Source organism: Peromyscus californicus, unplaced genomic scaffold, assembly GCF_007827085.1.
Source record: "Peromyscus californicus insignis strain IS unplaced genomic scaffold, ASM782708v3 Scaffold_8__1_contigs__length_139910024, whole genome shotgun sequence".
In the NCBI taxonomy this organism is placed as follows: domain Eukaryota; kingdom Metazoa; phylum Chordata; class Mammalia; order Rodentia; family Cricetidae; genus Peromyscus; species Peromyscus californicus.
Window position 1 is genome coordinate 15,188,870 of NW_026294606.1, and position 21,922 is coordinate 15,210,791.

The 21,922-nt window shown below is 43.6% G+C and overlaps 1 protein-coding gene across 3 annotated transcripts in view; it reads left to right on the plus strand.

Annotated features, from left to right (window-relative positions):
• The window catches only part of Fam120a (family with sequence similarity 120A), a 105,619-nt gene that overhangs the window by 64,542 nt on the left and 19,155 nt on the right, over positions 1-21,922 (plus strand). For all 3 annotated transcript variants that reach the window (XM_052728173.1, XM_052728176.1, XM_052728175.1), the window contains exons 8-12: positions 2,098-2,185; positions 4,197-4,424; positions 6,756-6,930; positions 17,152-17,401; positions 21,631-21,745. In XM_052728173.1, coding sequence (XP_052584133.1) covers positions 2,098-2,185; positions 4,197-4,424; positions 6,756-6,930; positions 17,152-17,401; positions 21,631-21,745 — 856 coding nt within the window. The remainder of the gene's footprint in view (positions 1-2,097; positions 2,186-4,196; positions 4,425-6,755; positions 6,931-17,151; positions 17,402-21,630; positions 21,746-21,922) is intronic.

Consider the following 21,922-nt stretch of genomic DNA (forward strand, 5'->3'; position numbering starts at 1 on the left):
TAGGTCAGGGACTGAGTCCAGTGCCTTTTTCTTGGGGGCTGAGGGGAAGATTTCCTTCTCTGAGCCTCAGTTTGATCATCAAAGATTTTTGCCATGGGATTATAGGTGAGATTCAGAGAGAGCTCATGCTGGCTGGTGAGACATCTGGTTCTAAAAATAAGCGTAAGGTGCTGCTAGTTGTGTCAGATGAGTTACAGAGTGCTGAACTACGTGTGTTCTTCAAAGAGCACAGCATTTATTCCGGCCACATACTTTGTTTTCTTACATTGTGAAGTAATGGCTAGCCTATTGAAGTGGATTAGACCACTTGAACATTGGCTATATTAAGATGCTTTCCAGGAAGAATAATGCTAGTCTGTCTCATGAGCATCAGGATGATGGCATTACTGTATTTTCAACTTGATGGTATGTGTATAACCAAACAGGCACGTGTAGAGTCTCTGGGGTGTTAGGTAGCATGGTACTGTACCTTGGCTGTGGAGCCATCAGAGAAGTGAGTCCCCTTTCCTTCAGCTTTCCTTCCTACTGTTGCCATCCAGTTTTTGGGTAACCTCAGGCACCCCAGGAACACTGCACACACACCTGTGGGTTCAGTGAGCGTTCCAGGCAATTCTCCTGCTTTCAAGCAGATTCTGAACCTTTGCTGTTTTTTATGTCACGTAAGAAATAAGTAAGGTCTGTACCTTGGCTGTATACTACTGAGTGATTGATTCATCATTCCCTGGGCCTCCCTCTGTCACCTGTGTCACATCTCTGCATTCTGGGTCTCTGTGGTTTTCGGTGATGTGCCCTTCACTCTCCGGAGGTGACTCTGCTCCTTTTGCCTTTTGGTCCCCACTGTGGCTTTAGCTGCAACTGAGTTTTTATATACAGTGGTGATGTTGTACAGAAGAGTGGCTTCCCTGACCCTGGGAACCTAGACACAGTGGAAGCCCTTTACCTTTTTATGTCGACTGTGCAGTTTTTGGCTAGAAGAACCTGCCATGTAGTGAGTGGGATCAAGGAAACTCTGGGGTGTCACCATGTGGAACAGCACTCATGATTTAAGATGGATGGGACATTCCTAGAATGCTTCCTTTACCTCTTCTGGAAAAAACTGTTGTGTGGATCAATTACGAAGGCAAGCCTATATCCTGAAGCGACATGTTCTGTAGCCATTACAGGTAATTTAGGCAAAAGGGCTGCCAATGAAGGATGGGTGTTGGGACCATGTATCCAGAGCGGCCCCAGCTATCCTTACCTGGAATCACCCTGCCTACTGGCTTATTCTTGTATGCCCCACCTCTCTGTCTCAAGCCTTTCGTGCCCCTGCTACCTATTTCCACCTTTGCTAGGGACCATGACTACTTACCTGCTAATATTGTGTTCCTTAAATACAAGTGAACAAAGGATTTATGAAGTAATGCTTATCGAGACCACTCACCTCTCATCTGCTGCATTTCAGATTTTGAAACTACTGTCTAAACTCAGGAAAGTGTTTCGGAGGCTGCAGACAGCTCATGCGTCCCCTTGCAGCTTGTCAGGTGGGGCTTGAACTATGCCCTCCTGACTGTTCCATCTCTTTCCATACCCTGTTTTTCTGCTTTGCCAGGCTGTTTGCCAAACAGGAATCTGTCTCTGTTCTCTGAACTTGAGTTTAGCTATCTCCTGTGCCTACACCCCACTTTTCTTCCCTTCCCCATGAAGGTGGGGTGCCTTTAAGAGTGTTGTTATCTTACGCTGAGAAATTATGCCAGAGAACATTGAGTCTTGTCCTGCCTGAGAGATGTCACTGGAAGTGTGTGATGCTTGTTTTCCTCTCCTGATTTCCATCATGGTGCCTTGGAGCCACAGTCTGTCTGTGTCTCAACACTCTCCAAGCGAGCACAGCTTTGAACTGCTTTCTCATGGCTTAGTTAGTGCCTGATCGCCCCTTTTCCCTTTGAAGCAGGAGGAAATAGTCCCGAAATACAATTATGGGGGAAACATAAGGCCATTAGAGCATGGAAAGTTATTCCTATTGATGTTGACTCAGTAGACTTAACTCGGGCCCTTCTTCTCTCTGTGAAGTGGTTTGGTTTAGTCCATAGTAGTCACGTCCTATTCATTTATGTTTAGCCACATCGGCGGGAACAAGATTGGCTGGGAGAAGACGGGAAGCCACACAGAGCCACTGGCACGGGGAGACCCCGGAGACCAAGTGAAGGTACAGAACCCACACCTTCTACTGCTTATTTTCTGACTGGGCATGCACACTGGTGACAGAGAGAAATCCTTTCTGCCTTGTGTCCTGAGTCACATGTTCTCCAGAGGACTCAGGAAGGGAAGGAATTGTTGAAACTGCCTCAGTCTGTTTGGCTTGGGAAGCATGGTACCCAGAACACTCTTTCCTCTCCAGGACATGGTACCTGAGCCTTCCTGTGCCTCCTTTTAAGGGGACTTTGTGAAGACTGATTTAGAAAGCACCTGGAATATGTTCGTTTAAAGTAGAGAAGTAGTTGGGTGTGGTGGTGCTTGTCTTTAATCCCAGCACTAGAGGGGCAGAGGTAGGGGGATCTGTGAGTTCCAGGCCAGCCAGGGTTATACAGTGAGGCATTGTCTCAACAAAAGGAGTGCTGGGCGGTGGAGGCATACGCCTTTAATCCCAGCACTCAGGAGGCAGAGCCAGATGGATCTCTGTGAGTTCAAGGCCAGCCTGGTCTACAGAGCAAGATCCAGGACAGACACCAAAACTTCACAGAGAAATCTTGTCTCGAAAAAACGAAACAAAAAAAATTAGGAGTAAACTAAATTCTGTTTTCCCCATACCTACTTTTGTTTACTAGTAGTGACCTCTGGGAATACTTTTTTTGATTTGCAAGATCATCTCTGCCACCTGTGGTTCCCGAGGAAGAGCAAGACTCCTGCTTTAAGAGGGTTGGGCAAGATCATCTGGGTACCAGAAATTCATTTAAAACTCTGAGTCTGCTAATGATGATGACTCAACTAGAAATAAGGAACAAAAATACTTCATGAGGAGCTGTTGTTCATGAAAGAGTCTGGCAAAATACTTTGCACTGTTTTGTATCTATTCTTATGGAAGAGGGAAAGTGTAGAAAGCCCTTATGAATATTTCACAGGTTCTTCTAAGACCAAATTTGGCACTTGTGTGTTAAAAGATAGAATTAACACTCAATTACATAGCCTTTGTAATGAAGACATTTATTACAAAACAGAAAAACATACATGTTTTTAGGGTGACATCAAATCAAGCAATAAGCAGTTCTTATTTCCAGCATTCTGATCAAAAAAAAAAGTTTATTGTGCAAATAATAATTACTCTTGGGCAGTTTTTCAGATAGTTCAGAGTATGCCAACGCACCTGCCTCTGTCTCTTCTCTCCCTGGCATCCTGCCTGGCATTGGTGCCACCCTAAGTTAACCCATCGTGGTTTCAGCTTTCCTGCCCTGTGCCTGCTGTGTGTAAGCAGTTGTTAACAAAATGGGCATTTTCCACTTACCCACTTTTCAGAGTTGGCATTTATAGGTCTGAGTCATTGTTTTTGATGGTTTTAGAGAGAGCATTTGTGGTGTCCTGCATTGTTGCTGTTACTATTCTGTTTTACTTTTGCCTCTGTGTAATTTCATGGGGGCTTTATCATGACTAGGGAGCAAGTTTTAGATGGAAATTTTGTTCTTGAGTACCACGCAGTGGCTTTGAATTATAGGACTGAAGTCAGACCTGGTATGAATTCAGCTTTTTGAGTTACTGATTATAGAACAGTGGTCACATACATAGCCTTTCTGAGTGCTGGTTTCCTAATGAGTAAAACATTAGCAAAATCTTAAGGACAGCAGAAAGACAGAGAGCCAGAACATAGTGATGGTCAGAGAGAGGCACCTTCAGAGAGCTGGAAGCTCCGTGCAGGAAGCCCAGGCTTGGGAGAGCTGTAGCAGCTTCCCAAGATGAGTTTTCCAGTCCCTACACTACAGAAGGCAGTGTGTGCTGTCCTCCTTGGCATGGTGTGTGTTGGTGGTGGTTTTGTGCATAAGGCAGTCTGAAGAGAGAGAGGTGTGTTCCCTGGCCACCCTGCATTTTGGTTGGCGCTGGATCTGACCATTCCAGGCAGGAGTCATCTCTGCTCTCTGTGGTTTTTAGGTGCACAAGTGCCTTATACATTTGAGATAATGAGAATGGGACATGAACTCTTTCCCCCACTTCTGCCCTTTGCTCTGTAGGCAGAAGGTTCATCCACTGCCTCTTCAGGAAGCCAGCTAGCTGAAGGCAAAGGGAGCCATATGGGCACTGTTCAGCCAATCCCATGCCTCCTGTCGATGCCCACCAGGAACCACATGGACATTACCACACCTCCTTTGCCCCCCGTCGCACCTGAGGTGCTGAGAGTGGCCGAACACAGGCACAAGAAGGGACTGATGTACCCCTACATCTTCCACGTCCTGACGAAGGTATTATCCAGGGGCTTGGAGTAGCTTCAAGTATTTGGCAGGCATTGTGTAACTTTTTTAACTTTTGTAAACTTTTTTTTGTCTTTCTAAAGTATTTCTTGTTTCTAAACATTAAACAAAAGAAAATTTGTACCTGTAAATGCAATTTAAAAGCAAGTAATGAAATCTTACTTTCCTCTTCAATTTAATACAATGTTTTTTGAAACAAGACTTTTTTACACCATATTTGTGTTGTAATGTCAGGTTAGTCATAATGTCGTAAGTGATATCGGACTTCTTTATTATTTGTCCTTAGGCAATTACTTCTCTTCTGAATGGCTAATAGTACTTAATGCATTTTGACTTTGTTCCTCTACTTCATTGACTGCAGTTTTAATGATAGGACCCAAATGCAATACAGGAATTTGTTAAAATGTACTATTTAGAAATCGTTTTATGGAGTGGCATAATTTACCTTATTAGTGTCTTACCAAATGTATAGCTCAATATATGCATATAGTTTACATTGTTTTTTAATCTTATGTCTCAGTGTATCTCTGTGTAACTAAATTTTCTCAGTGATTTATGGTCTTCATGTTGGCACAGGTCACTTTAGTGACAAATTTGTCATAAAGAATTGGTTTATTAATATCTTATTATCAACATATTTTCTTCATTACATGGCCCCTATTCTCCACCCCCCCTCACCCCACCCCCACCCCCACCCCTATTTTCTGCAATCCATTTGTGGCTTGTAAAATGGAGTCAGTAAATGCGAAAGGCTCCTTCCTATTTGATAGTTCTCATGAGGTGAACTGTTGGCCAACTCATCCAAACACAGAGAATATTTAGCTAATGCTATAACTCAACTCTTAATTCATTGATTTTTTAGTTGTCACTGCCTCCAAGTCTCGTCTTACTGTTTAATATGCGTGCATGAATAGCAGTGGTCAGGTTGTGCTTGTAAGACAAACATTTTAGAGAATCACCAAAAATTATGCAAAATGCAAGTTTTGTTTTTGGTATAGTTAAGAGCTCAAAATTTTAAAAGACAATTTTCAAAAGAACATGTATAGAGATGGCACTCTTTCCTTGTGAGACTGTTTGAGATGTAAGGGACACTGGAGCTACCTTCTGCATCCGTGCTGCCGACCTTGATGCAGTTGGGTAGATCCATGAGAAGAGTGCAGATAGTACTAATAGCTTTCTTCTGTTCTTACAAATTTCAGGGGAAGATTGACAGAATGTCCAGGGTTGGGAACAGTAAACTTAACTCTCTTTTAATTTAAAAATGCTACTTAAGATTTTTCAGTATAGGGGACAGTTTAGACTACAGTGCATACTATTTCTTGTGAGCTGAATAGCCATGATATGCAATTGTCAAGGCTGGGACTTTTGCAGTAATGTGAAGTTCATAGTAATGTTGAGAACGTTTGACTACTGGATTAGTGAAGAGGATAAGGAGAAAAGCAATTTTGAAATTTGTGTGAAAGAGCAAATATACAAGGTTGTTATTAAGAGAACTTACAAATAATGTTTAACAGGCATTGAAGGTCATGTGTGTGTTTTGTTACAAATATACATAAATAAAATTCCTTGAATATTTTGATGTATTGTGATGCCATGCAGTAGAAGTTTGGCAACAGCCTAAGCTGCTGAACACTACAGTCGTTTGTCTCTTGGTGGCATATTCTTGAGTCAGATGAAGGTCTTGCCATGTTGGGACCTGAGTTGGGGGTGGAATGCTTTCATTTTCTGTCCTATCAGCTGTCTGTGGCTCGAACATGCTGAGACCTATGGTAAGCACCTGCTATTGCACTGGGGGAAGGCGGAGGGCATGTTTAAAGAAGAGCTCTCTTAGGGAGATCATTTTTAACGTGGAGTCACTTTTTATGGAAAAGCTTGGTAAAATATGACTTTCATTTCAGAATACTTCATTCCTTTGATTTTGTACAGGTCATTGAAAATTAACAAATTTTATTACATCTGACCATCTTGATCCATGAATAAAAGTTGTAGATTCTTCATGCTTTCTTCTGTATTTGTTGTCTGGTGTTATCTGTGTAGAATGTTTAAAAGACTTTGGCTCATCTATGTGGTTTTCTTTTGTTCTTGGTTTTTGGGTTAAACATAAAGTAATATAGGATTAATATTGAGTCTCTGGACATACATTTGGATCACAGACTGCCAGGGAACTCTCCTAAACATCTCACTGTAGGCAAGTTGTAAAGCCACTGACTTGGAATAGAATAGCTATATCATTAATGGAGATGATGCAGTATATTGCTGTGAGTTTCTTGTAAATTCAACATGAAAAATGTGCAATATTATTCTGCTTTCTTCCATGCAAAGGGTGAAATCAAAATTGCTGTTTCTATTGAAGATGAAGCCAACAAAGACCTGCCTCCGGCCGCCCTGCTCTATAGGCCAGTTCGTCAGTATGTTTACGGAGTCCTGTTTAGTTTGGCAGAAAGCAGAAAGAAAACTGAGAGACTTGCTTTTAGAAAGAACAGACTTCCACCAGAATGTATGTACTGTAACAATCCATTGTTTGTTTCCCTCGGTACCTCGTAATCTCTTGTGCATTTTCTAAAGCCTTAGAAGAACCATGGCTGAGTTGCCTGAGACCCTCCTTGTGTAGGAGGTGGGCTGTTCTCGGGGCGGTAGTCCAGGGTAGAACCCTCAGAACAGGAGGAGAAGCCACACTTGGTACTGTTTTAGTAATGATGTTTATCTGGTAAAAGAATGAAACAGCAGGTTTCCATGTTAAACTTGATATGGCTCTGAAAACATCTTGGATGGCCATCACTCTCTGTAGTTACCCAGTTTTATACTCAAGATGCATATGTATCTGCTCTATGCTCATGAGGCACAGATCTGTGCTTTCCAGCCCCTCGGAGTTCTGGAGAACAAACAGATCTCATAGTGGACTCACCTCAGGACTACCATGATTTACCTGGGTACAACCACTTCAGCTCATCAACTTAAAGGGTGGACACTGGGAAGGACTGTTAGGAATGCTGGTCAAAGTTGAGGTCCACAGCATTGCCCTTCCTGAGGCATGGGTCATATTTTGGGGAAAGCCGCCTTTTCTTCCTGACACTTTTATCTGCTAATTTAAGAACGCACAAACCACTTCATGTGCCGGGCGGTGGTGGCGCCTGCCTAAAATCCCAGCACTTGGGAGGCAGAGGCAGGCGGATCTCTGAGTTCAAGGCCAGCCTGGTCTACAGAGCGAGTTCCAGAATAGCCAGGGTTACACAGAGAAACCCTATCTCAAAAAACAAAAATCACTATATGCTAGGAAGTACAGAATTTATCTTTAAAACATCGAGTCTAAAATCAGAATGTTATGAATTCATAAATTCCTGGAATAGTCTCTCGAGCAGGAACCTTTGGTTGTGGCTCTGGCTGTGGTGAGCAAATGTTAGCCTCACTAGCCTCACCAGGTCGTGACACATGGTCGTCGCTCCCTGACTAACTGTAATTCTGAGCACGGAGACTTTAAGCTCAATCTACAGAATCTGGCCTGAACTCACAGACTGCCCTCCTGCCTCAGCATCCTGAAGTCTGGGATGACAGGTTATGAGCCAAAACACCTGGTTTAAATTCAATAGATTCTTAAATTTTCTTTTTGTTGTTCTTGTGCCAAAGTTAGAACCTGTAAGGCTTTAAAACAAGTGCCTTGTTTTCCTTTTCTGTAGTTGGCAGATGTGATACTAGCCCTTCTGCTCTCTACCTTTCTGTGCCAAAAGGCTGAGGATTCCTGGGGCCAAAGGACTGGACTGGCTTCTCAGTAGATGTGCTTTTGTTTATTTGCTTATGTTTTCAAAAACAGGGCTACTGTTTAAAGAGTTCCCAGTAACCATATGCCATCCCACAGAACTGGTGTGCCTGACTTCTTCCGCTCAGTGTCATGGTGTGCTGCCATGCCAGAGATACTCAAAGAGCAATCTTGACCTCTTACGTCCTGCTGCAAGTCTGTAGGCAGCAAGGACAAGTCTTTTGCAAAGCTGATGTGCAAAGTACATGAGGAATGGGGGATGTTAGGGGCCACAAAAGCCTTTTCCTTAGATGCCTGCCTGCCTCTAACCTTGTTCCAAGCAGCCTTGGAAATCCCATGGAATAAGCCATCAAGGAAAGGAAAGATTGGAGTAAGGAAGTATGAAGTGACTCATGCACGTATCTCAGGTGTGCAGGCTGCTGGCCTGTTTGGGAGAGAAAGGAACATGGAAGAACGTACAGATTGGAGGTGGCAAACTGTTCCTCAGGTCTTCTTCTCTTTAGACACAGCTGAAATGACAGACAGGCCCTCACTTTAGGATGTGACTGTGGCTGCCTCCTTCCTTCCTTCTTCCTACTTCTTCCTTTATGAAGTTAGAAAATTAAATCCTTTGGCTCTCCCCCACCCACCCCCGCCCCCCATGAGAAAGGATCTCTAGAGAGAAAATGTATGTGCTAGAGAGTAGAAACAAGTGTAAATATGGAGCCAGTGTCTGGACGCAGACTGAAGAGGTAGGAGGTGTCCGTCCATTCCTTGGAGCCACTGTTCCTGGAAAGGGCAGGAGGAGTATGGATGACAGAGTGTTTGGGCTTGGTTTGGGAAAAGGAACCAAGTAACACTGTGCCAAAGAGTGGGACCAGCCAGGTGGGCTTTGGAGCGAAGGGCTTCTCCTCACACAACAGTGAGCTAGCCTCTTGTTAGCTGTGGTTTTGTGCTTAGGTAGAAGTGTTTGAAATCAGTTCTGTCAACATGTCTTACTTCTGAGTGTGTGACTCCTAGAGGAGTGTCTAACAGGCAATCACAGAATGAATGAATGGCCGGGTGGTGGTGGTACATGCCTTTAATTCCAGCAGAGGCAGAGGCAGGCAGGTGGCTCTCTGAGTTTGAGACCAGCCTGTTCTATGAAGAGAGTTCCAGAACAGCCAGGGTTACACGGAGAAACCTCATCTTAAAAAAACAAAACAAAACAACAAACAAAAAAAAACGAGCGAGTGATTGATACCAATGCATGGTTATGATTCATTGAGGTGGATACACGAATTCTTTTAGTATTTTAGAGGTTCTTTGAAAGCTCAGTGCCAGGACATCCCCTCCTCGTGTTTGTGCTCCTTGTTTTCAATCTTTGTATAGGAGTAAGAGGGTCATTCAAGGTTTGGGGTCAGTGCTGCTGCTGTGTAGAAAGATATGTGGGATAGCTGTGTGTAGACTCCACAACAGATGAGGCCTTTGTGTGGTAAAGAAAGGGTCCCTGCAGATGCTGTGTAGTTAGTTAATGAGGCCCCTAGAATTTCAGATGTTTGGAGAAATGTATTATTACTGTGCTAACATAAATAGAAACGTTCTGAGTGGAAATGATAATGTAACTTTGATTGTTAGTGTTTAATATTGAAGGACTTTAGTATTGTAAATATGAGGGAAGATTTTTATGAGCCACCAGTTTGGAATCTAGACTTCTGTGGAGAACTCTTAAAATGGAATAGATTTCTTGCTTTCTGTATCAGTTAATTCACAGGGGAAGAGAGGAAGAGAGTGGATAGACAAGTCTTTTTTTTTTTTTTAAGATTTATTTATTTTTATGTGCATTGGTGTTTTACCTACATGTATGTCTGTGTGAGGATGCCAGCTCCCCTGGAATTGGAGTTACAGACAGTTGTAAGCCTTCATGTGGGTGCTGGGAATTGAACCAGGGTCCTGGAAGAGCAGCCAGTGCTCTTAACTGCTGGGCCATCACTCCAGCCTCCCTGCCCCACCCCCCCCAAAACAAAAACTCTTACTGCATTTTTTTTTGACAAGTCTTTAAAAAATCTTTTTTTATAGGCCCAGTGTGGTGATGCCTATCTGTAGTCCCAGCACTCAGGGGCAGAAGTGGGAAGTTACCTCAAGTATGCAGCCAACCTGGCCTATCTAAGTTTCAGGCCAACTCGGAGTATATAGTGAAGCCCTGTCTCTAAAAACCAAACTAACAGAAAACACTACCACCAGAAGCATCACTTTTTATGACAGTAATTCCTTCCCACCAAAGAACAGTCTCATTGGATTCCCAGCCCTCAGCAGAGACACTGCTGTCTTTATCATCCCTTGAACGTTGTGAGCCTGAATCTTCTTCTCTGGTTCAAAGTGTATGAGAACTTAGTGTGTGTATGGCTGGCACAGTCTCCTAATGCCTACAGTGTGTGCTTGAAAGTGTCTCTTTTACAGCCTGTCTGTTGAGTTTTACCCAACTGAGTACTGACTACCCTGAGCATCAGATGGGGCTTCATTATCTGCAATAGCTAATTGCTGGCTGTATGTTCTAGTGTCAGGTAACTGCTGCCACTTCCCAAGGCTCTGAACAAGCCAGGAAAGTAAGCGTTGTGCTGCCATGAAGCGCCTAGCAAGGTTACTCAGGAGCACTTATTTGCCATGATGAAGCCATGACTGGATTTCAGTCCCACTCATGAATGACCCGTAGTGTACATGATATTATTGATAAATGGAAGGAGAGCCATAAGCCACAAAAGTGTCCTGTGAGGGCAGATCCTTGCAGGATGGTTCTTTCCATGTACGACCATGTGGGTAGACTCTAGATGGTGCAGAGTACCTCAGAATACATAGGGCTAAGCGCCTGTCAGTGGTCACCAGGGCAATAAAAATTTGTCAAGATGGCCTTATTAGCAGAGAGAACTATCCAAAGTGTATAAAGAAATCTTATGTCTTATTTAAAAATACTATACCCATATACCCATTTGTAAATATAGTCCTGTGATTAAGGCATGTGGACATGTTCATAATTTATTCTTAGTCTTTGAGTGTTTTGCTTAAGGTTCATTTACCTAAAATTAATTTAAACTGGGATATCAGTCACTTTAAACATTTCAGCCTTGGCTTGGAGTGTGGCCGAATGGGAGAACACTTGCCTAGCACCTGTGAGGGAGGCCCTGACTGACTTTAATCTCAGCACTGCAAAAGATGAAGACGAAAAGAAAAAGAAAAAAACAAAACAGACCAGCCTTTTCAGAGCCATTGCACTGTACTGTTAGTTCACTTCCTATTTCTCTCCATTTATGCCTTGACTCTGTAATTTTGCTTTTAAGAAATTCATCAGAAAGCAAGCCAGTGAGATGGTCACAGGTAAGGAAGCTTGCTGCCAAGCTTGATGACCTAAGTTTGATTCCTGGAGTCCACATAGTAGAAGGAGAGAATTGACTCCTGACAGTTTGTTCTCTGACTATTATATGTTTGCAGACAGACAGACAGACAGACACACACTTTTTAAAATTTAAAAACAAAGGAAATTCTCCAGGGAGGTCTGGGGATGTAACCCAGTAATAGTGTACTCATCTTGTGTAGCGATGACGTAGTTCATTCTTATAAACTTAAGGGCCTTTGCTGATTGCAAGTTTTTCAGTGAAATTCTGATCCCTGTTGGTGGATCCAGGGCGGGCACCCACACTGAGGATAGGCTTAGTGCCCCTGCTGTCATGGAGGCAGGAGCCCTGTTTCTGTTGCCTAAGTAGTAGCAGGAGCTGAAGCCACATCTCCTGTCTTAAGTTTTCCCTTTGAAAAGGTAAAGCTCTGGAGCTTCCTGGTTCACCCCTGCTGGTCAGGAAGCTTTGTGACTCTGCTGCCCTCCTGAGCCTGTTTACCTGTGGCCTCTCAGTTATCCCCAGTCACTGGTGTTCTCCAAGGACTGACTGATGGGAAAGGTTAAATGATTTGAGGCATGAGAGTAAAATGCAGGTTTCAGCAACAGAAAGGGGGATGAGGAGCCTTTACTACAACTGCAAAGTGCATTATTCAGAATATAAAGCTGGATGAATGCATTCACCATGATACACTTGAGCTGTGTGTGGTAGCACATATCTGTAATCCTAGCTCAGAAGGCTGAGTCGTGTCATGAGCTTCCATAGTCAATTCCTGGCTAGCCTGGACTACACAATGAGACCTTGTCTCAAATAAAACAGAGCAAATACCATCCATTTTATTAAATTAGCCATTGTTTTCTTGCTGATGTTTCCTGTATATATGAAGCCTTCCCTAATATCTCAGAATGATGCAAAGGAACTAGCCTTATTAAAGAATGAAATGTAGAGGCAGGGACAGTGTAGCTTAGCAATAGCCCAGGCCCAGGTTTGAGTCCCAGAACTGCCAAGCAGAAAGGAAAAAAAAGTAGATGAGCTTCTGGAAGAGGGTGTGGGGGCATCATGCACATACCTAAATGCTGGGGTGGGGAAATATGAGAATATTTTTGATGCATTTCAGAATTAGAGTTGCTTTTATGTCCCTCTAGCTTTATCTGTGTTGTTTTTACTGAGAAAGAATCTTGCTGTGTAGCCTAAGCTGGCCTTGAACTTAATCGTTTTCCTGCCTCAGCCCCAGATATGAGATTATAGGCCTGTGTGCTCCCTCACCCAGACATTCCCATGGTTTCTATGAAGCCTGTTTACAGATCACTCTGAATTTCTTTTTTCTGTACAGCTTTCCAGTACTAGCACAGACAGTTTTCTTACAGACTTCAAATTAACCAACACAAGTAGTTACTCAGGATCATCACCACCACTAGTCTGTAGGATGATTCTTTTGAATTGATTATTATTTCCTAAGTGGCTTTTTGAGTTTCTAAAATGCCAGGAGCCACATGCCTGAGGAGAAAGAGGACTGAGCAGCACTCATCTCCCTGTCTTTGCTAGTGTGCCTGCCTGTGAACTGTGGCCTACTGAGCACCATCTCTCCAGAAATGAAAGTTTTAAGAAAAGACTCTTCATTCATTCCCCTTTGAGGATGTGGAAGTGCTCAGAGTAGGGAACTAGAGTGGTGTGCTCCTGTCTGCCTTCCACTCATTGGTGTTGGGAGTGGGCAACATCCATGAGGAGGAAAGAACAGATTTCATAGTATGCAGTTTTTCTTTCTATCCTGAGGTGAAGCTGTTTACATAGTTTCTCCTGAACAATCTCAGGGGCAGCAGCGCCTCTCCTCAGTGCACATGTGTATGCACACAGGTCACAAGTTTGGAAGCTGCTCCTCTTGCTGCATCTTTCCCCCCCTTGTAGAGGTGGTGTGGCATGCTGCAGCTGCCCCTGACATGGTACTTCTGTGGCACCGGGCTGTAGAGGCAGCCACTACCAGCCAGTAGACACTGCTCTACAAAGTGGACTGTGCCTATTGCTCTTGGGCAGGGGATAGATGCCCGGAATGTTTAGAGGTCGTATATTAGGCATGATACAAGGGCATGATTGACATCTGATGGCAAACACTGGGTTTTTATGGACAGCTTGAGTGGGGCAGTGTTGTATGGCCCCGAATCGCATTGGAGGGTGTACTTTCTATAAAGTAAGTGTATTAGAAATTGAGCTTCCACTTCCATGAACACTTGATCTCCTAGAACTGGTTTTGCTAAGGTAAAGTATGGTTTAGGGTAGGGTCAGAAAGATACGCTCGATCACCTTCTAGAAGTGGGCTCCTTCTAGAAGCAGTGGCTTTGCTGTGGTAGGAAAGGTGACATTCATGTTTGTTGAGCTGACAGATCATAGTTCTTGGGTAATCTTTCTCTGTCCTGAAAGTGCAGCATGAGTGTGACTTCTGCAGTGGTCCTACCACTGATGCACACCCTATCCCCAGGCCAGACAGTGCCCCTGTGGCAACCCAGTGCCCCGCCCCCTCTTTAGTCTGTTATTTAAAATGAACTTACAGGGCTAAGGGTAGATCTAGGAGTAGTGGTGGGTAAATATGCTGTGGTGAAATACAGTGGGTGAAAATGTATTATATGGAGTTTTCAAAAGGAATTAATAAAATGTTATGTTAAAATTTAATGTATTGTAATCAATATAAGTATAATCATAAATTTGACATAGTATAAGCTATGATACACAGTTTTCCCTTCATGGTGAGAGTGCTAGGTGCTTTTTATGTTACTAATTAGTGTTTTGTTGCATAGCAGGGTTTCGGCCCTTTTCCTTAGCCCTGGAACCAGGCCAGGGCTGAGAAGCTAAGGCACGTGTGCTTCACTTGTTGCCGAAACTGTCTCTTTTGTCCCCCCATGCCTGACATATGAAGTACTCACTAGCTGTGTTTAGTGATTGGCCAGCGATTGCACAGCTGTTGAGTAGTGATGTATTCAAAAGGTCTCCACATACTGAACTATTTAACAACATCTGAACATCTGGGAAAAACAAAACAAATCCTGAACACTGCTGCCTTTTGTGTGTTTATTGCACCTATTAGGTGTGAACTGTGCTTATCATGAGCATTGCAGGTGGATGACCAAGTGCTTAGTGCTGTGTGAGAGGCCTTAAGCCTCCTCACCCAGCCCTTCTGCATCTGTGATCTTGCCTGGTACCCTCTGTACCCATGGGATCCCCAAGGTGTAGGGTCCATAATGTATCATCAGATGAGGCAAATTCCGGACACTGCTGGCCATCAGAGCCCTAGGCAGAAAGTTGTCAGGGTCCTGATGCTGGAGGAACTGCCTCTATGGGCACTAGGCAGGCAGTGCCTAGAATGTGCACAAAACACCATCGAGTAAAACAATTGCTTGTTACTAAGACATGTACATACTGAGATCTGGTCCCCCAAATAAATAAAACAGAACGTGTGCTAAAAAAAATCATTAAAGATAGACTAAAAACAGCTGAGGAAAGGGAAAGAAGTACAACAAAGAGATGAATTAGAATGCCTCTTTTAAGAAAACCCCAAAGGACTCTAAACACAGGAAATCTGTCTTTTATGATGCACTAAAATGCACGCTGTGAGCAGAGTGTGTTTGTGGATTTTGTGTGTGTGTGTGTGTGTGTGTGTGTGTGTGTGTGTGCGCGTGCGTGCGTGCGTTTGTGTGTATAGGGTGTAGGGGGAGAGAGTGCGCATGAACGAACAAATGAACATTGTCACAGATGTGGGAATCTGGTCAAGCTCAGTTTGAAGGGCCCTGGCCTGCCTTTTCCTCGCAGTACTAGGTGTCCTTTGTGGTGGACACAGGAGGGAAGAGGCAGGGAGAGGAATGGGCTTCCAAAATGGTTGCGTGGGGGGTGGGGTGGTGGTGATGGTGGTGGGGTGGTGGTGATTATATATGTTCTGATGCTGGCACAGCTGGAGAAGCTTTGGGGATCTGAGCTGTGCTGGAGCTCAGTGGGAACCAGGTGGAATGTGGTGATGTCTTAGATTGTGCGTCCACGGACAGGCCCTGCTTGCTGATGGCAGTTTTACTGATTTTCTTGACACCTAAAATATTCAATAAAAACAAAAAGTATATATTGATATATATAGAGAGAGTGTCTGTTCTGAGTTGATAAGCTGTCAAGTAAGCATTTTAAGTTGTCTCAGCCATCTGTCTAACACTATTCAATATTAGATATCCTTAAACGTGTTAATACTTATATTTCCATCTAAGAAATGTAAATGAAGGGAATTTGCCTCATGACAGCAGTACTTCTTGTAAAAGGGACATTTCAATGACTGTCTGCACTTGTACCCCTGCTGGACTTGCTGGCCTGCATGCCACAGGGGCCCTGCCTGGAGCTCTCCCTGAAGGTGTGCCTGCCATGTTCCCATATGTGACCCTGTTAGCTTACGTGTTGAGATTGAAATGTGTTCAAGCATATTTTCCTGTTACTGATACATTGTACCTCCCGGTACCTAATTCCTAGCAGTTTTTATTGTATTTGAAGAGATCATCATATCACCCGACTATATTTAGACTCAGTGGAACTGGAGGTCGGCCAGTTACTTAGGTGATTCTCCCACAATTTTGGAGTCTTCTGAGTCTCCACAGCCCTAGGTATTTCATTAGAGAACTGAATCTAGGGGTAAGGTTATTTGGTAGGCTATCCTTAGCCCTGTCCTGGTTGTCAAGCCCGGGGGAGCCTTGCATACAGGCCCTGCTCTGTTTCTGGAGTTCGCTGCTTGTTGCTTGTGAAATACACACTCAGATCTCATCGTCTGATTGTTATCTCAGTAGAACTGAGGAATCTCAACTTGCAGATTGCAGGCTGGATTGTCTTTGGATTGCCCCTCTTGTAGCTATCCCTTGGTGTTGTCTTTGAAGACTGTGGGACTATGTCATGTTTCTGTGTTTGTAAGAATTGACTCCAGCAGTGATGAAATCCTGGATGTGAGGTCATTGTCTGTAACGTGCATTTAGAACAATTTGCATCTTTCACAATGAAGTTTTGGAGAACTTTGCACAGTCTTAAGTCCTGCTGAAGATAATTGCTGTGTTCTGCCATCATCTGGGATTCAGAAGTTGGAATGTTCCTTCTCCATGGTCGTACTGGCCACCGTGTAGTGCTTACTTCCTGTTCAGATAGAAATCCTTAAGTAAAGTTGTTGCAAAATGTAAATGGCTTCTCAGATCTGACTTGTGGAAGTATTTATAGAGAAAAAGAGAGTGCCTAATTTGGGTAGATAGATTGGATTACCAGAGAATCCCATATTTTTGTGTATTCCATCCATTGTTAGCACTAAAATTCCTAATAGATTTAAAGTAGCAACAAATCTAACATCTGTGGTCTATACATTCAGCAAATGGGAAATCAAGTCTTGATCTGTCTGAGAAAAAATTTATGTGTGGCCTGACTGAAGATCTAAGTGAGCTGTTAACCACAGTACAGAGGGTCAGAGAAACCCTATGCTTAGAAGCTTGCTAAAGAAAGAAGGCCTCATTCTCTGAGGAAGGCCAGTCCTGAGGCCTGGTGCTAGAGCAGGTTGTTTTGGTGCAGGCTGGAGGGCTAGTGAGCAAGCTGCAATGAGCCTCTCTGTGTTTTTCCTCTGCAGTCTCGCCAGTGATCATTAAGGAATGGGCAGCTTACAAGGGGAAGTCTCCTCAGACCCCAGAACTAGTGGAAGCGCTGGCCTTCCGGGAGTGGACCTGCCCTAACCTGAAGAGGCTTTGGCTGGGCAAGGCGGTGGAGGACAAGAACCGCCGGATGAGGGCCTTCCTGGCCTGCATGAGGTCCGATACCCCAGCCATGCTCAACCCCGCCAATGTGCCCACTCACCTCATGGTGCTCTGCTGCGTCTTACGGTGCGTGACTGTCCATGGGACTAAGGGCTGCTACAGAGCAGGGGCACAGTCATGATGTTCAAAGTCTTCTGGAAAAATGACAAGCTTCCTATATAGGAATTGTGCTGTCTGTTAAGATTTGTCTTAGATCTGTGTTTGTATGTATAGTCTAGGGATGTAGGTTGCATAAATGCAACAAATATTTATACTGTAGAGTGCATTTATGGGTATATTTGCAAACACATAGCTTGTAAATACTATGTCATTGTGTGAATGTATGTGTGCTCGTATTGTGCACAACCTCTACACTGCACGCATACATACATACATACAGAGAGAGAGAGAGAGAGAAAGAGAGAGAGAGAGAGAGAGAGAGAGAGAGAGAGAGAGAGAGAGAGAGAGAGAGAGAAAATATGTGCACTTTGTGATCATGAGCAAAAGTGGATTTGGTTATTGTTCTAGTCATTTCTCTGTTGCTATGGTAAACTATGGTAAACACCAAGACTTAAAGCAGCAATTTGAGGGAGGAAGGTTTTCTGGCTTATAGTTTATAGTCATCAAGGGAAACTACAGCAGACTGGAGACAGGAACTGAAGCAGGAGCTCGGCCTACGGGCTTGCTCAGCTGCATTTCTTAAACAGCCTAGACTCACTTCTTCAGGGATGGTACCACTCACAGTGTCCTGGGACCTACATTAATTAGCAAACAAGAACTCCATCCCTCACCCCCAATCATACACATCCTCACAGGCCAATCTGATGGGTGCTATTCTTCAGTTGAGAGTCTCTCTCCTAGGTATGTCTAGGTTTGTGTCAAGTACAGTCAGTTTATAGTCTTTGTTCCAAGTATAAAATGATGTGTAACATGTGACTTGTCCACTGTCAACACTTGTCCTAGGTAGCACACTGGACCCTATGTGATATATAATCTGTGGTCACTTCTGGGCAGCACACAGCCACATTTGTTGGTTATGGATGAGGAGTGACATTCACATTTTGTCTGCCTAATGGACAACTTCATGCTTCCTGGACTGATGATAGTTTTATGTCTTGACTGTTTATTCTTTTGACCCCATAAGGAAGAGTGGGCCATGGGCATGGTGAGGTGGAGGAACACAAGTATCTCTCTGGCCTCTGCCTCCCCATGTAGATCATCATTTATCCCTGACTTCGACAGAGAACCACAGAGATGGTGTGGCATTCTCCCATTCTCCAGAGACAGCTTTTGCCAGTGTTCTTAGTCTGCACCCCTGGGAACGGTCACATTGGGCGTTACCATGTTGTGAGTGTCATAGTAGGGCAGCAGGTAGGGTAGATAGGGAGCCTTGTTGGTGCAGTCTCTAGAATCCAGGAACCAGAGATGAGGAAACAAGGAATGTGAGCAGAAGTTGATGTTGTGTGGTATGGGGAGAAGACTGGAAGGTTTGTTGTCGTGCTACACACAAACTAAATCCAAGAAGAGCTTCTTTGAAAGTGAAGAGATAAGACCTCAGACAAATAGATACAGGCTGGGCTTAAGTTAAGTGTTCATACGTCAGTATGAAATATAAAGGAGGAGGCTGCGTGTGTTGATGTACACTTGTAATCCCAGCACTAGGAGAGGCTAGAGGAGGAGGGTGAACAGTTCAAGGCCACCCTGGTCTACGAAGTAAGATCTTAGTTCAAAAAACCAAACAGCCAACCACATATACATGAGTATTTTTCAAGGAGGAAAGGGCCAAGGCCCCATAGCAAGGCTTCAGCCAGCTGGCTGTGTTTGGAGATACTTCAGACTGTGCCAGGTGTGTCCTCAGGATGATGTCAAACCACCTTTTCCCCAATTCCCATGTAGAGGGCAGACAAGCCTTTGAAGGCGCGGGCGGGAACAGTCTAGACTGCCCCTTAGCCTCTGTGGTAGAACAGAGAAGGGGATGATGTAAACAGCTCTTTCAAGTCCATTGCTACAAACTCACCAAATATGTTTTTGTTTGTTGTTTGTTTTTTGAGACAGGGGTCTCAGTATATAACTCTGGCTAGCCTATAACTTGCTATGTAGTCCTGGCTGGCTGGAACAGAGATCCTCCTGCCTCTACCTTTTATACGCTGCCCAATTAATTGCATAGAAAAGACACCAAAAATTTCTTAGATAAATTAGTATTTGAAAACATTCTAAACATGCAGATAAGAAACACTGAATAAATGAGATCCCCCAGAGTGAGTTGCTATTTCTGTTATCTGTGGGCTCTGATCCTTCCTTTCTTTCATAAATATGTTTTCTTCATCTGTCTCTATCTGAGAAGAGCTATAGGTAACCAAATAGAAGGGCAAGGACAGGAAATGCACACTTTGACCAACAGGGACATGGATTCCTCCAGCTATGCTGAGTTCTGAGTCTCCTTCCAGAAAAACAGAAAACAATTGGGAACTATGACTGCCAACTTTCTCTGATCCAAAATTGTAAAAGGAACCTAGAGACAGGGTGGAGTCTGAGAAGCTAGTGCTCACAGGTCAGAGTTTGCATCGAAGAGATGAAAGGAGTTGAACAGGGGAGTGAGGCTGTAGGACATTGGAAATGTGCCAATGCCATTGGAGCCTGCAGGCTCAGAAAGGGACAGACACAGTACAGGGAAGTTTGTATACTTATATATATAGTGCTACAAATAAATAGAGCTATTAATAAAGGAGTAGAAGTATGTAAGTGATAACATGAAGAAAAGAGAGGAACATAAACCGTGGTTATTTAAGGAAAAGAATATTGTGTATTATAGATATGTAGATATTGATCATAATATCTACAACAATATTTTTATTAGTCAATAGTTGGGACTTTTGTCACATATACTTGTTTTTTTCCATTAAGCTTATTGAACCTCAGTGGGATCATTTTGTATGACTTCTGGCACTTAGTTGCAAGATATGTAATATTTATCTAATTATTTATTTGAGACAGGATCTCACTATAACTGTCTGGCTTGGAATTCCTCATGTAGACCAGGCTAGCCTCAACTCACATAGATCCACCTGCCTCTGCCTCAGTGCTGGGATTAAAGGAGTGCACCACCATTTCTAGCCAAAGGATGTAAGTTTTGTCAGTACAAATATTGATAGTTGAATTCACTTTTATTTAAGTGCAGTAGAAATAGTATCCTTCACAAGGAAATTTAATTGCCCATCTACTTATGCTACATAATTGTACCATGAAGTGTATGTCTCTCTGTCTCTCAGTTTCCTCATCTTTGATATAGGAAGACTTATTTCAGCTTCAGAATTGCTAGGACAATAGATAAGTTCCTGTCTGTAAAATATATAGACCAATGTCTGCCTCTTAGTGAGCATGTGAAATTCCACTTTGCTTATCAATCTCATTAGAACCTACCCATGCCTTCTCGTAGTGTACATTCCCATGGGTGAATGCTAGCTAGCTCTGGTCCTGGTTTTGTTAACTTGGTTTTAAGCCTTGGAAAGCCTACTCAGCAGCAAAAGTGGAAAGAGTGTTGTTTTGCATATCATGACTCTCCATACTCCTTTGAATTGTTCTCCAACGCTCACAAAGCAGTCTGTCTTCAGGAGCTTTGTTTGTTTGTTTTTGTTTTAAATGATAGCTAGTAACCTGATCTGGTGCTTCTTAAGGTTTGTTGGGTACAGAATCAGTACTAGTGGGCTTGAGGGTTTATGACTATTACAGTTAGCCATTCCAGTTCCTAGAAGCTACTTGGGGTTGTATTCTGTAGTGATGGAGGCTGTTGGCTGCTTGACAGATCTATCCTAGTGGAAGTTGATTCCCTTCAACCTTCCACACCAGGATGTTCCAAATGTGAAGGTGCTCTCAAGTGCATTGAGTAACTCCTCCTCATAGACACTTCGTGCACCATTCCCATGTTCAGCCTCTGCTGGGGAGCCCTCAATTCAAATGAGACAGATCTCACTCTAGCCCTGACTGGCCTGGAACTCTCTGTGTAGACCAGGCTGGCCTTGAACTCACAGAGAACCACCTGCCCCTGCCTCCTAAATACTGAGAATAAAGCATGTGCCACCAGGTCTGGCAAAGCACCTTGTTTTTAATGACTGTACACAATACAACATTCTCGCATGCTGAATGTTGATCAAGTATGCACTTTACAGCTGGCATTGGCTCATAGAAACAGAATGGCTGAAAGAGAATACAAAGGCTATTTCCCGGGTTGCACCATTCCAGATTTACTGAGAACCTCAGTTTTTCCAAGTCCTGGCTAACAGCTCCAGTCATTCCACTCTCATTTTATTCCTCACCAGGTATATGGTGCAGTGGCCCGGAGCTCGCATTCTGCGGCGTCAGGAGCTGGATGCCTTCCTGGCTCAGGCATTGTCCCCCAAACTCTATGAGCCGGACCAGCTGCAGGAACTCAAGGTACCAATCAGCCTTGTTTCCTTGTCCTGGGAAGTCTTGCTTTGGATTTTGGTGTAACTTTGCTAACCCTCACAAGACAGTTGTTTGGGCACCAAACTAATGATACTAATGTCCTATGTGTCAAAGCCTTCAAGGCAAAGGGGATATTCCTGTCTAGGTATGGCTGTGCCATCAGGG